At 40.1% G+C, this 15783-nt stretch overlaps 1 protein-coding gene across 4 annotated transcripts in view; it reads right to left on the bottom strand.

Annotated features, from left to right (window-relative positions):
* Window positions 1-15783, bottom strand: part of RUNX1T1 (RUNX1 partner transcriptional co-repressor 1) — a 360608-nt gene that overhangs the window by 63715 nt on the left and 281110 nt on the right. For all 4 annotated transcript variants that reach the window (XR_003854876.1, XM_029591661.1, XM_029591662.1 and 1 more), the window contains one exon: window positions 4047-4115. Coding sequence is in view for 3 of the 4 variants with exons in the window: in XM_029591661.1 (XP_029447521.1) it covers window positions 4047-4115 (69 nt within the window). In the remaining variant the exon portion in view is untranslated. The remainder of the gene's footprint in view (window positions 1-4046; window positions 4116-15783) is intronic.

A 15783-nucleotide genomic window follows, 5' to 3' on the forward strand; every position in this document is an offset into this window, starting at 1 on the left:
GCCCACAAGTCTGCTTTTTGAAATTATACCACACGCATAAACTCAGCTACTCAGAGTTATACTGCTCTTTGCAGAGCGCAACGTGTACATGTTAAATTATGCACAAACAGGTGAATTCTTAAAGGAATTATGGATGTAAATGGCACATACTATCATAGGAATTTTCAAAAGCCATTTAGCCGCATTAAGTTCGCTAAAAGGTTAATTTTAAAAGACACGCGCCTGCCAAAATGCATAGATGTGCACGCATCAAGTACATGCGTGTCTCCGACTGATTTTATAAACCTGCCACATACGCACAGAAATACCGATGAAAAAAAAGGATGGAATGGGGGTGGTGTATGGGCATTCCAGGGCAGGGCCAAGAGGTACGCCATGTATAGTGCAGCAAATGTGGCGTGCTTCTAATTCATTTCAGCACAAATTTTCTTCTGCTAATGATTGGGAGTAAGTCTGAATAAAACTATTTTTGTCCACATATGAAGTGCTTGAGGCATCTGGGTAAACTGGGGAGAGTGCAGGCTAAAGAACCAGGGAGTCTTGAGGACTTAGATATAGACTGGGCAAGCTAGTAGACAAACTGGTTAAACTGGTCATTTCCTTCCTGCGCGCAGGTTATAAAATGTTCTCACTTGTGCATGTAAATACCAATAATTCACAGCTGCTCAAGTCCATGTTTAAAAGTTAGGAGCACACATACATGCGCAAGGCCTATTTTATAACAAATCTGCTAGCGTTTAAAACCCCTATGCGCGCTGAAGCTGGGAGATATGTGCATGATTTGGTGCAGTGGCAGATTTTAAAACCCAAGCAGGTACACGTGCATCTCCCAGTACGTGCATTTACATTTTTTTCACCAAAAGGGGCGGGGAATGGGCGTGGTCTGAGCAGGGCATGGGCAGGCTGGAACTGCACCATGAAGTCTTCGCTTAAGTGTTTACACGCACAAGCATACCGGGGTCCTCTATTGTGTAACTTTACTTCTGCTATGGAAGGTATGTAAGTCATGTAACAAAGAAAACTAGGCTAGTCCGTGGGGTTTTAAGGCTCGGGGCTAATAGGGTAAAAGGGAGACAAATTAGCTAGGGGGTTTAGGAAATCCTCTCCTTTACTGGGCTGAAACTGGGAACAAACTGAAAAAACAGGTAATTACGTCAGCATGCGTATCTACTAAAATTCTCCCCTTATGCACGCGAGTTGCAATTTGCACGCAGATGCACACATCAATATAAAACCATGTGCACATATATGTGCGTATAGCTGATTTTATAACATACGTGCGTATGTTGTAAAATTGCCGCATCCATTTTTACATGCTGGAAAACGCATGCACAGATCTTAAATGTTACTTCTATGCATGCACTTGCACACATTATATAAGATTTCAGCAAATGGTGCCACGTGCTCATATACAGGTATATATGGGCACACACAGGCTCTTTTTAAAGTTATCCTCCCTACGTGGATAAAACCTATTGATAATTCAATGGCATATACTGTAGCAATTTTCAATAGGTCACTTACATGGGTAAAAAGCATTTATAAGTAAAGACCTATTTTTAAGTGTGTCAATGATTTTGAAAATCTGGCCCATATTTTTTTAAAATACAAATATGCATGTAAATTCTAACTCTGTTCCTCCTCTCCCCCCAGAATGCCTATTTTTTGGGCACATAAAAGTGTGCATGAAGTCAGGTTACATGCAGAGTTTTATACACAGAAGCCCTGCATGATTTTATAACAAGTAATTTAAGCACATAAATTCATGTTTTAAGAGCAAAAATGGCTTTGAAAATTACCCCTACAATGATTAGGGATGCCAATTTAGATCTATATAAATATATATAGATGTATACATATCTAATCTATCTATCTAATCTATCTATATATATATATAACAAAACTGGCACTAATTAAATTTTAAAAAAATGGGACAATAAATACTATTACATTAAAATACCTAATGATTGAACCCCACTCACTGATCTATAATGGTTTTATCTTTATTTATTCTAATCAAATTCTATTCCAAACCTTCAATTTAACCTCCTTAAGTATAGATTGCATAAAAAAACACACACCACACTCACTCATTACTCACACACACAGTAAAAACAAACAGTTTCATACAATAAGTCTAGAGCCACTTTCAATGAAGCAATGTTCACGTATTTTTGATAACTATTCATAATTTTTCAAAACATCAGAAACGTCAAGAAAAATCAACAAATGATATAAGAAAACCTTTGAACTCCTAAATTCTAGCAAAATCCTCCAGAATACTGAGAACAGAGTTATTTTGCATAGACAGTAAAATTCTCAATGTAAGTAAGTAGTAAGTTCTCAATAAATTCAAAATTTCTATGATGACTCCAGTAAAGCGGGAACAATTTGTCTGAGATATACTGTAAATAATCCACAAGCCCCAACAAAGGCCCTTGTTTCCCCCACTATTAAGGGTTCTTCAGGGTGTATTGACTTGTAAAGCCCATATTCAGTTCCATCTGAAGAATGTTTATTGTCTTTTAATCAGCTTTCTTTTCTTCAAGAAAGAATGCTCCAATAGGCTGCCATTTAACCACTGTCTTTTAATCTTGCACTGTTCTCATATAGCAACAGTCTACCCCAGAGCCGTCACATACACTGAGTCATTGTATGTATGTATGTGTGTATGTATATATACATATATACATACACACACACATATACATAAGTGAGATTTTGTATAGTTCCCAGTTCAGTATTTAATGAAGAATAATTCCAATACAACAAATCATATTTATTTTGACAACGAGAACTATAGAATAGAAGAAAAACCAGTCACTAAAGCTCTAAAGCTTTGCCAAATTCTACAAGGCATTTAAAAGCCCTCAAACTGGCCGTGGATAAAAGGATTTTGCTAGTTTGGATAAACTCTGTAATTCATTTCGGGTTTTACAATGCTCTACTAAGATAATATGTGATATATACCAGAAGGATGGAAAGAAATAAAATTGCCAGAAATAAAATGGATAAATCAGTAAAACAAAAAAACAAAAAAAAAATCTGCTTATCAGAGACTGTAAGGCAATGCTCATTTATTGGTGAATTTTAAAATGAGTTACACATGTAAAGTAACACAGTATTGTAGTAATTTTCAAAAGTCATTTATGCATGTAAAGTGCAAGTATGCCAGTAAATTCTATGGACAATTCAATGGTTTATCTTGTAGCAATTTTCAAAACCCCACTTACAAGGGTAACGTGCATTTACACGTATAAAACCCAGTTTTACTTTTGTTTGCTTACACTTGTCTCGATGTGGCCTATTTTGGTTGCCATAATTCAAAATTCACATCACTCCAAAGGTTACCAATAAGCCTTGTCTAATCATTCTCTTCTGGTATGTCTGGTTATGGTCTGCACATAGTAAAACAAATTGAAATAGATAAGGCATGAACATATTGGAAAAAGGAATTATGAAAGCTATAAGTGCGGAGAGGAGCATATCTTATACACCACAGAAGTGACTCAACTGGGAACTGACCAAGAAGAATACCATCAGCCTCTATCACAGAAAGTACAGAACAGCTCTCTGTGTCAAGGGACAAGTGATCAGAGGCAAACATCAGAGAGAAAAAGAAAAAAAAATGAGGAGAGAATAACATTATTGCTGTCCAAGAAGCCTCTCAAAGAGTAACTGGGAAGTACAAAGGATTCATAGTCTGTAAACAGTTGCTTCCCCTTTCAAGGCAGACATTTTTCCTATTTGCATATGTTTATTCATCCATTAAGGCTCAACTTTTTTAAGAAGGTAGCAGATTTTCTGAACACTACAATACCAAAACAAAGATGTGCTGTAAAATAAGCTTCATCTTGGTTACAGATGTATCATGATGGAATCCTGAATAAAGATCATTTCGTACTTTTGATCCAATTTTATCTAAGAACATAAGATATGATTTTCTACCCGTTACTAATCAGTCTTTTTTAATTCCACACATCACTGCATTAACAACTGCACACAGCTGCCAGAACATTAGGCTCATGTTTTTAAACAATCCTTACCAGCTTTCTTCCAGATCTCCTCTGGCACATATCCAGAAGCGGGCCTGTGAAGGAATTCCCGATGTGATTCTGCAGAAAGAGGAGGGGGTGGGGAGGAATAGCGTCATGAACACTGTTCATTCTTCACCCAGTCTAGAATTAGTGCCTTTTTCTTGGCATATCTGTAACACATGCACATCTACAGACGTGATAGATGAACATCTGAAAAATGTGTGTCGTTATCACAATGGGCAATAATTTGGACACATCATTTCCTTTTTATAGGGACAGTAACTTTCAAACTGGCATGCGTGCACACATTTGCGTGCACCCAGGGATGCAGCCGTTTTATAATCATACACGAGCATATGCATGCATGCTATAAGATAGCCTGGCCATGTGCACATGTGCGCCAAACTGAAGTGGGTGCGTGCATTTGCGGGCAAACTCTGCTTCAACCACATAAATCGTGGGATTTTAAAAGGAATGTGCACTAACATTATTTCCAGTTTTATCAGTTTGCCCAGGTCAGACAGAGGTCCTGCAAAACCCATTAATCTAATAAGCCTTCACTCCCCTTAGTTAACGCCGACCCATATAACCCTCAGTTCTGCCTAGTTCTCTTTCATTTTTAACTTACACGGCATCCATACCAGAAGTAAAGTGATGCGGCTGGGGGCCTCAATGCATTCCAGGTCATGTCAGTATTTACGAGCACTCCGAAAGGCCCATGCCCATACCCAAAACATGCCCAGGCCCTGCTTTGAAAGCTTTTGAGATGTGTGCACTGTGGGAGACGAGCACATATCTTGGCAGCTTTTAAAATCCACTCCAGGAGCATGAGCCTGACTTCTTTGCACATCCCCTAATTAATGCATACGTCGGGTTTAAAAATTCACCTCACACTTAGCACATTTTTACTTTTACATGTACATTTTATATAGTAAGCCAAAGTATATTTATTACAAAGAATTACAATGTTATTTTATCAACAATTTTTGGTTAATAAAATAAAATATATATATAAAATATGACCAAGAGACAACCTAGTTTTGAGAGCTGCCATTTGAGGAAAGTAAATATTATTGATTCTAGTCTGCCAATGAATTCCAGCTTTGGATCTTTACATGGCAAGAAAAAAACAAATTATTTCCTTTAGCATGAAATCAATATCATATCTTTGCCATTTATGTAATAGACATCTATAGCTCATGTAAAAGTAAATATATCTACCTACAGATAAATAGATAAGGATACCCAAAATATATTTCATCCAAAAAGGGACGTAATCTTTTTGGGGGAAACATTTTCCAAAGGATTTACCTGCAGGAACCCATTTTCTGCACATAAATCCCAGTTTAGAAATCAATTTGGGATGTATGCCCATAAAAGTGCAATACAATTTCATGAGCGCTATCACTTAATGGGAGCCAAAATTTCAAACCTATCCATGGCACCACATTTGCACATGTTAAATGGACTCATGGAGATAAATGCTAGGTTTTTTCTTTTCTTAATGCGCTATGCATGTATTTCTGCTCCAAAAGTATGTGCATATATTTCAGTACACACATATATTTCCAAAGCAAGAAAACTCATACTTTCTCTAGCCTTTAATAATACTCGTGTATATTTTGCAGAGGAAATAATCATGACACTGCGTTAATAAGCACCCAGAATTAAACACAGAGGCAAGTATTTTATAAAGTATGGGGGTAATTTTCAAAAGGATTTATACGCATGAAAGGAGCATATATTGCAGCAATTTTCAAAAGCCTACTTATGCGCATAAGCCCACTTATGAACCAGATTTAAGCATGCAAATCCTTTTGAAAATTACCTCTATGTGCATATACCATTTTGAAAATACTTCACCATGAACCCCCACCACTTTACTTTCACAAGTCAAGTAGCATGTATAAAATTGAACAAATAAGCTTGGTAGTGTATACACACATATCTGTTAGAAAACAGCAACTACCACGTGTTCCTCAGAATCCCACCCCAGAACACTTCTACATCACCCCTCCCCGGTAAAATGTATGCATAAAATCAAAAGAACCTGCAAGGAAGGTAACTTTCAAACCGGCACGCGAGCACAGATTTGCACGTGTGTCACCCTGTGCCCAGGAATGCGTGTCTATGCACGTGAATATGCACATTATAAAATAGTCTGGTCATGTGCACATGCACGCCAAAATTTGAAGTGGGTGCACACTGCACACATGTGCACGTAAATCCCGCTTCTACCGCATAAGTCGGGGGATTTTAAAAGTGGCGCTGCCGACGCCATTGCCAGTTACACCAGTTTGTCCCCAGTTCGTCCAGTTAAGAGATAGGTTCTCCAAATCTCCCTAGTTTAATAACCTTCACTCTCTCCCCAGTTAGCCCCGCCTCCATAGCATGTTACATGACAGGGGACCCTGGCAAGTGCCGGTCTCTTGGCCAGGCCCCAACATGCCCAGACCATGCCCATGCCCATGCCCCCTTTTGAAAACTTTTGAGATGTGTGCACTGTGGGAGGCAAATGCTATAAGGGTGGCTTTTAAAATCCACTCAGCATGCATGAGCCAGACTTTTTCACGCATCCCTTAATTAATGTGGGCGCCAGGCTTTTAAAATTCACCTCATATTCATGATGTTTATAAAATGGCAGATATGCTCATATATGCTACTTGTGTAGATATGTGCTATTTCTATGCACAAAACCCCTGTGAAAATGAATTCCACCATAAGTAAACATTCTGGGGGCAGATTTGGAGTGGCGAAAAGATTTCCACACATTTTATATTTTATGTGGGGCAGGTAGGCAGGGTCCCTAGCTGGCCTGGATAACATGGGTGCCGGGCTCTGCCTCATGCTACCGTATGCTATGGCATTTGATTTTATGGTAAAGTGTATGCCCAACTGGAGAAAGATGATCTGTTGCTCCACTGGGGGTTTAAATCAAGCAGTAGTTTGTTTTGTTGTGTCTGGTTGACTTGAGCACTGCAGGGGATCAAGGGACGTGGGGAGGAGTTAGCAACGAATAAAGGGACAGGCGTTCTCCCACTCATTTTTTTTTTTTTTTTTGCTGTTGGGGAAAGCTGCTCCACACCCACCCTCCCTCTATTGTTATTTTGAAAATTTGTGCTGGTCTACAGCAGTGACCGTTTTTTCTGGGAGGGGCAGGTTACCCTAGCCTGGCTATTGTTACAGGGTGGTGTTAACGGGCCTGCCTGGTCAGTCGGACGGTTGGTACTGGGAACCCCGATTTTGCTGGAAGCGATTGGATGCATTCACTCCAGAGGTGGCTCCTTGCTGGGCTATGGCACAGGCCATGCAGTGAAGTGGCATGGGGCTGCCAGAAGCCTGCAGGCCAAGCAGCCTGGGGGTGGGTACATGTTGCAAGGTTGTGGCAGATGAACATTGGGGCTTTGTGGACAACAAGGTTGTACGAGCTTGGGTAACGCTAGATATGCTGTTTGGAAATAAACCAGCGGCCTGTTGAGTCCCAAGCATTAGTGTTGGTTATTGTATATTTGGTGTCCTGCTTGCAAAGAGGGAAGTTACAGGTAGAGGCTGAAGTCCGGCTGTCCAGGATATCGAAAATATGCATTTCTATCCATATGCACAAACTAACATCTGCTCAAGAGCAGGTGCAACGTTGTGTGTGTAAGGTGCAGCATGCTTGGTGCACCTCTGCAGATTTTCAAAACAGATTATTGAGCAAAATTCTGACTGAAGTCTATGGGTAAAGTAGGGGTCCAGGCAAAAAAAAAAAAAATCTTTTTTGTTTTATTGGGGGAAGGATTTTGCCAGAATTTCATTTCTTTGGAGGGATTTTTTCATTTTTTGTTTCAGCAAATAGCACATGCTATTCATCAATGAATTTAATAAAAATCTGAATTTTGGCAGGATTTTTTTTTTCATCTCATTTGAAAACAAAACAAGGGTGTTTTCATTACATTTTTCATTTTGGTTTTAAATGAATGCACATCCCTATTAAAATATACCTATAGACTTTAGCCATTTCCCATTCTATGTTCACTTATCTCTTTGGGCGCACCAGAAAAGGTTAAATGTTTGCATAAACCTCAAGTAAAAAAGGATAGAAAATTTTGATTTAGTAAAATATACATTTTCCCCATTACATGACAACAACTCCTTATTGATTAGAGTCAACTGCATGAGGACCTTCACAGAAATATATCAAGTGTGTTTTCTTGGTTGCAAGGCAGTGGGATGGAAGGTAATGGGAATAAACCTATAATGTTTTCATTTGAACTTTCAATCAGAAGAGAACTGGCATATGAGACCTTTTGAACTCTTAGCAGAAAAAAGAATAATTCAAGGAAGGAATGGATAGCAGAGTTCAGGGCCGGTGCAACCGGGTGTGCATACCGTGCATTTGCATGGGGCGGCACACCCCAGGGGGGACGGCAGCAGATTCATGCAGCCTCATCCTCATGAGTCCCGCTTGCCCGATGTACTGAAGAGCGGAGTTCAATATAGTTAGTAGAAGCCCAGAATCATGATGGAAAAATGCCTTGGAGAGCATGCTCCAACCCCTCCTCCCAACTGCCACTGAAGCCAGCATTTGTTTTTCAATTACCCTGAGCCTCCCCGAAGCCATGGCTGCTGCATCAAGCAGAGGCATGCGGAGCGGCATCGCGGAACACCTCTGAACAGCTTGTTTTGATCTGCCAACTCCTGCTCTGTGCCACTGGTGCCGGCCGAGAACAGAAGGGGCTGTAGCAGCAGGGTAGGCAGAATTGCTTTCAGGTCTATGTAAGCCTGTAGGGGGGCTTATCCTACAGAGGAACTGCTTGTAAGAGAGAGAAGAAAAAAATGCAGAAGCAGCTGCAGAAGTTTTGAGCGAGGCGGGAAGCCTTGTAAAAAGAGGAATGGAAGCAATGGTGTGTTTGTGTGAATGGAAGCCTGCCTGCCTGGGTTTTTTGTGTGTTTTTGTGTGAATGGGGGCTTGCCTGGGTTGTTTGCATATGTGTTTGTGTGAATGGGAGTTTACCTGGATTGTGTGCATGTGTGTTTGTGTGAAAGGGAGCTTGCCTGGATTGTGTTTGTGTGTTTGTGTGAATGGGAGCTTGCCTGGATTGTGTTTGTATGAATGGGAGTCTGCTTGGATTGTGTGCATGTATGTTTGTGTGAATGGGAGCTTCCCTGAATTGTGTGTATGTGTGTTTGTGTGAATGGAAGCTTGCCTGGGTTGTGTGCATGTGTGTTTGTGTGAATGGGAGCTTGCCTGGATTGTGTCTGTGTGTTTGTGTGAATGGTATCTTGCCTGGGTTGTGTGTCTGTGTGTTTGTGTGAATGGGAGCTTGCCTGGGTTGTGTGCATGTGTGTTTGTGTGAATGGGAGCTTGCCCGGATTGTGTGCATGTGTGTTTGTGTGAATGGGAGCTTGCCTGGATTGTGTCTGTGTGTTTGTGTGAATGGTATCTTGCCTGGGTTGTGTGTCTGTATGTTTGTGTGAATGGTATCTTGCCTGGGTTGTGTGTCTGTGTGTTTGTGTGAATGCGAGCCTGCCTGGATTGTGTGCATGTGTGTTTGTGTGAATGGGAGCTTGCCTGGATTGTGTCTGTGTGAATGGGAGCTTCCCTGAATTGTGTGCATGTGTGTTTGAGTGAATGGTATCTTGCCTGCGTTGTGTGTCTGTGTGTTTGTGTGAATGCGAGCCTGCCTGGGTGGTGTGCATGTGTGTTTGTGTGAATGGTATCTTGTCTGGGTTGTGTGCATGTGTGTTTGTGTGAATGGGAGCTTGCCTGGATTGTGTGTGTGTATGTGAAGCAAAGTGTGTGCCATCCTCACTAATTCACGACAAGCTCAAGGTGACAAGATATCAAATTTTTTCAGGTATGGGGAATTTTTCCATTCTTATTAGTTTTAATTATTGGGTATTTGATGTATCTGCTATTTTGAAATATTTTATTGCTGTTTAAAAAAATTATAAACATTTTATATGTGTTCTTAATTATTGGATGTTATTCTATTTGTCAGCTCTTTTGCAATATTCTTTTTATTAGTATGGTTTATTATGTTGAGTTAGATTTCTTGATTATATTCTTTGATGATTTATGAGGAATGTTTCTGTTTTTCCATTGCTGCTTTGCATAACTGGTCTGGTTTGCTGCAGTTTTCAGTTCGGTTTCTGTCTATCCATGACTTTTTATTCTTTATCATCTCTTTATTCTGTGTTTGGTGAGGGGTCTGTCTGTGTTCGACATCTGTGACCAAGGTGGCATATTCTGGTAGCATGCAGTTTCTGTGTAGGGATTTATAAAGCCTGGTTTGTTCTCCCTTCATAAAGGAAGCGTTTTAGGGCTGGTGTAATAGTTGCAGTGTTGCTTTTTCATAGATAGGGTTGCTCTTGTTTCAGTGCTGACAGTTAGTAGCTTTCTGGTACAGGAAATTTACTAAATCATTGTCATTCAGTTTACTCTAAGCTTTCTGAGGGCCAAACCCACATTTACACACATTACAATAAACATAATACCATATGGGTTCCAAATGAACTTTTTGCAGGGTTTTCTGGGTGGCACCACGACAATGCATGCTATAGGACCCAGCCGGTGCCATTTTTATGTACCGGTAGGTGAGGCAGGAGCACCTGAGATCACTTCTGCACAATTTAGACGTTTTGGACCTGTGGATGGGGTAAGATAGGTTCTGAGGTGTGGGTCAATTTTGAAAGTTTGGATTGTCGGAGGGCACAGGGCTTTTTTCAGTGGGGAGAGGGCGTATGAGACAGTGTGTGAGACTGATAGTTTCTATTGTGTGTTGGTTATTGGGAAAACAACAAAAGTTCTGTATTAAAAAAAACAGAATGGGGGTGGGAGGCAGCACTATAATTGTTCGCATAGGGCAGAAAAAAACTGCTAGCACCATCCCTGGCAAAGTTAGAGCTACTGCTAGCTTAATTTCCCTCCATTAATTGTATTAATGACTCTTTTTTTTTTTCGTGAAGGCAATCCAAGTGATTTATTAGACATGGAGATAATTAAAATGTATTCATTTCATATCAAAATAGCAGACTGGCAATTTACTTTAAATATATTGGCAAATGTACAAAGAAATGCCTATTGGTTAAAATTCACCTAGCGAGAGTTTATGCTTTCAGACAGATGTCTTCTCTCCCTACAAAAAAAGTTAAATGTTCACTGTTATTTGCATGAAATTCCACTTCAAAGTTTTGCCATGTCCAATTTTTTCAGCTATTAAAACACTATGGATACACCCAGAATGAGATTAATGTAATTACTGCTTCCTCAGAAAGAAAAATAGTCCCAAAGCTATGAGAGTTATAAGTGCGGCAGTTCAGATTCAGCAACTGAAATGGATACTGCATCATTAAAAGCACATCAAGTTGTTGGCTCAGGGAGTGTGCAATGAAATCTTAAAACAAAACAAAACAAAAACAAAAAAACAAGCAAAAATAAATGAGTATATGTGAAGTGAAATGGATTCAGTCCAGCCAGTTAACATTGTACCCATCCCCTCTATAAAACTTACGCATCCATTTCCATGGGCCATGTTATGTAATGAGGCGTTTTCCAGGCAAATAAATGATATTGCTTTCAGGCACTCACATTGGCAAATATGCAAATAAATGATGCAATATTGCAAGTGTCATGTAGAGCTGTTTGTTCCTAGAGGTTAGAGCAGCAGGCTGAGAACCAGAGAATCTAAGGTTCAAATCCTGCTGACACTGCTTGTGATCTTGGGCATGTCACTTAATCTCCCATTACCTCTGGTACCATTTTAGGAGTACATTTTCCAAAGGGTTCCACTCACAAAAGAGCACATACACATGTAAGCAGCATGCGCTTGTGTATATGCAATTTTATAAATGTTGAAAGTACATATGTATTTTCAGTTTTGTGCGCATATTTTACTGGGGAGAAAAGAGGTGGTCTAGTAGTGTTCTGGGGTAGAGTTTAGAAGTGCACATGGTTGTTATTTTGTAAGAGATACACATATTTACATTACCAATATTATCTGTATACTTTTCTACTTATTAATTGACTCATGCAAGTGAAAACAGATGTGTCTGTTGTCAGTAGTTTTTGGTGGGAGTTCTTGAAAAACCGATGGAGAGATCTGGGTAAACAGAGTGAAGATCTAGGTGAATTGGTGGAGTTATTGGTTAACTGGTGAGTACAAGTACTTATGTACACTTTATAAAATATATGACTCTCCCCATCATTTATCAAAATGCGTTGGCGTTAACGTGCACGATAACACATTAACACCATAATGCATCTGAAAAGTATGGTAACGCATGGCGCGAATACAAATTTTTGAGGGAGGTGATTGGTTAGAATTTAGTTAAATTAGGGGCAATATTGCACTGTGTGATAGCATAGCACATGCTATTGCATGGTTTTAATGCCGGAAATATCGCATGGCTTTAATGAGGGAAATAACGACAACTTTTTCCATGGCGTTAAACTGTGCGATATTCCTGAAATAGCCATAACACAATTTGCGACAAATTTTTGGAATTGCATTTTGGATATTTCTGGGCTTAGAGAGAGAGAGAGAAAGAGAGAGAGAGAACCTCTGTGGAGAGCCTCACTGTGTACACCTATTTATATCTCTATAGGAAGGCCACCTAATAGGTCAAGGTGAGGTGTTGGTGGTGGTTTAGGGGCCAGTTTCACATGTAGAGTGAGATATATGAACTGCATATTACACCTTGGTTAAGATTTGACATAATTTGAGGAAAGCCTCAAAAAGATGAAATTTCTACTATGTTCTCTCACTCTAGCTTGATGAACTCACCATCAAGCTAGGTGGCCCTCCTATAGAGATATAAATATTTCCCTACTAGGAGGCCTTTGTGGATAGTCTCTATCTCTCTCTTGGCAGGATGTGAAAAATAGGGATTATCAAACCATGTGATAATACCAATGCAAAGCAGTAACTCAAAAATTCCCATAAAGACATCCCTCTTCCTTATCATAGGGATTATCAATGCATTAGTAACACTTTTTGATGAATCTAGGGGTCTGTGTTTATTGCTGGATGTTTATTTTAAAAGGGTCTAACTTCCAAACCTATCTGCGCTACAGCATTTATATGCAGAGATTAATGCTAGTATTTTATAAACTGGGCAGTGAGAGCTGCACAGTTTATAAAATATTGCTTTGAAAGTGCACATACATATATTTCAGTATACACAAATATTTCCAATGCAAGAAAATGTATACTTTCTCTACCTAATTTATAAATATATGTGCAAATATTTTAGGAACATAAAAAATATAACATGTACCTGTAATAACCCTGATTTATACTTGGAGGCAGGCATTTTATAAAGTAAGCATGTACCCCATTTTGAAAATAAATTTATCCCAGGACAAGCAAGATGCTAGTCCTTACATATGGGTGACGTCACTGATGGAGCCCTATCAAGGAAAACTTTCTGTCAAAGTTTCTAGAAACATTTGACTGGCATCCTGAGCCCACTGAGCATGCCCAGCATGCCATAATCCTGAGCCACAGGGGTCTCCCTTCAGTCTTCTTTTTTCTGCGCTGCTGTTAGCCTCGCGGGTAAGGAGCCCTGTGTGGTGAATATACACTACAAAAAGAATTTCAAAATTTTCGGAAAAAGTTATCCCGCCATACGTGGTCTCCCCTCTTTTTCATCACCGGTGAGTGATTTCATTTTTCCAGTCGATTCCGTTATCGTTTAAACCTAGTCAGAAGGTTGTCGACGGCTGTCTGGCCTTTGCTATGGCTAACGGTTTTAAAAAATGCCCAAATTGCTCTCACACTATGTCCACAACGGACCCACACATCGAGTGTGTAGTCTGTCTCGGTGAGAGACATGATGTGTTGACATATCCGAGATGCACCAAAATGACGCCGAAGGGCAGGCGAGCGTGCATGGAAAAGATGGAACATCTTTTTCATCTTCAGCTCATGCCGTCGACTTCAACTTCGACACAATCATTTCCGGCTGGAGCGATTAGAAAGGTTGTTCTAAAAACTCGATGTCATCCAGATAAAGCAGGTGATCGGCCTTCACTGACCCCTTCCCGGTCATCGATAAAGTCTACATCCATTATCGAAAAGAGCATCGAGCATTGACAGAAGTGATGACTTCACCAGCTATAAGGGCGGAACTGGATGGTTATATCCGCTAGGCAGTTCGAGACGCACTCCGAGACATGCCTTCGATGCCAGGACCGACACTGATTCCACCCTTGATGCCAGTTCCATCGCCGGCATCGATTCCAACCCCATCACTGGTGTCGATTCTGATACCTTCACCGAGTCCATCGCCAGCCCTGGCTCAACCACCGAGACCGACACCCTTGCCGGCACCGATGCCTACACATAAGAACATAAGAAAATGCCATACTGGGTCAGACCAAGGGTCTATCAAGCCCAGCATCCTGTTTCCAACAGTGGCCAATCCAGGCCATAAGAACCTGGCAAGTACCCAAAAACTAAGTCTATTCCATGTTACCATTGCTAATGGCAGTGGCTATTCTCTAAGTGAACTTAATAGCAGGTAATGGACTTCTCCTCCGAGAACTTATCCAATCCTTTTTTAAACACAGCTATACTAACTGCAATAACCACATCCTCTGGCAACAAATTCCAGAGTTTAATTGTGCGTTGAGTAAAAAAAGAACTTTCTCCGATTAGTTTTAAATGTGCCCCATGCTAACTTCATAGAGTGCCCCCTAGTCTTTCTACTATACGAAAGAGTAAATAACCGATTCACATCTACCCGTTCTAGACCTCTCATGATTTTAAACATCTCTATCATATCCCCCCTCAGTCGTCTCTTCTCCAAGCTGAAAAGTCCTAACCTCTTTAGTCTTTCCTCATAGGGGAGTTGTTCCAGTCCCCTTATCATTTTGGTAGCCCTTCTCTGTACCTTTTCCATCGCAATTATATCTTTTTTGAGATGCGGCGACCAGAATTGTACACAGTATTCAAGGTGCAGTCTCACCATGGAGCGATACAGAGGCATTATGACATTTTCCGTTTTATTCACCATTCCCTTTCTAATAATTTCCAACATTCTGTTTGCTTTTTTGACTGCCGCAGCAGACTGAACCGACAATTTCAATGTGTTATCCACTATGACACCTAGATCTCTTTCTTGGGTTGTAGCACCTAATATGGAACCCAACATTGTGTAATTATAGCATGGGTTATTTTTCCCTATATGCATCACCTTGCACTTATCCACATTAAATTTCATCTGCCATTTAGATACCCAATTTTCCAGTCTCACAAGGTCTTCCTGCAATTTATCACAATCTGCTTGTGATTTAACTACTCTGAACAATTTTGTGTCATCTGCAAATTTGATTATCTCACTCGTCGTATTTCTTTCCAGATCATTTATAAATATATTGAAAAGTAAGGTTCCCAATACAGATCCCTGAGGCACTCCACTGTCCACTCCCTTCCACTGAGAAAATTGTCCATTTAATCCTACTCTCTGTTTCCTTTCTTTTAGCCAGTTTGCAATCCACGAAAGGACATCGCCACCTATCCCATGACTTTTTACTTTTCCTAGAATCCTCTCATGAGGAACTTTGTCAAACGCCTTCTGAAAATCCAAGTATACTATATCTACCGGTTCACCTTTATCAACATGTTTATTAACTCCTTCAAAAAAGTGAAGCAGATTTGTGAGGCAAGACTTGCCCTGGGTAAAGTCATGCTGACTTTGTTCCATTAAAGCATGTCTTTCTATATATTCTGTGATTTTGATGTTTAGAACACTTTCCACT

Source organism: Rhinatrema bivittatum, chromosome 2 (genome assembly GCF_901001135.1).
Source record: "Rhinatrema bivittatum chromosome 2, aRhiBiv1.1, whole genome shotgun sequence".
NCBI classification, from domain to species: Eukaryota; Metazoa; Chordata; class Amphibia; order Gymnophiona; family Rhinatrematidae; genus Rhinatrema; species Rhinatrema bivittatum.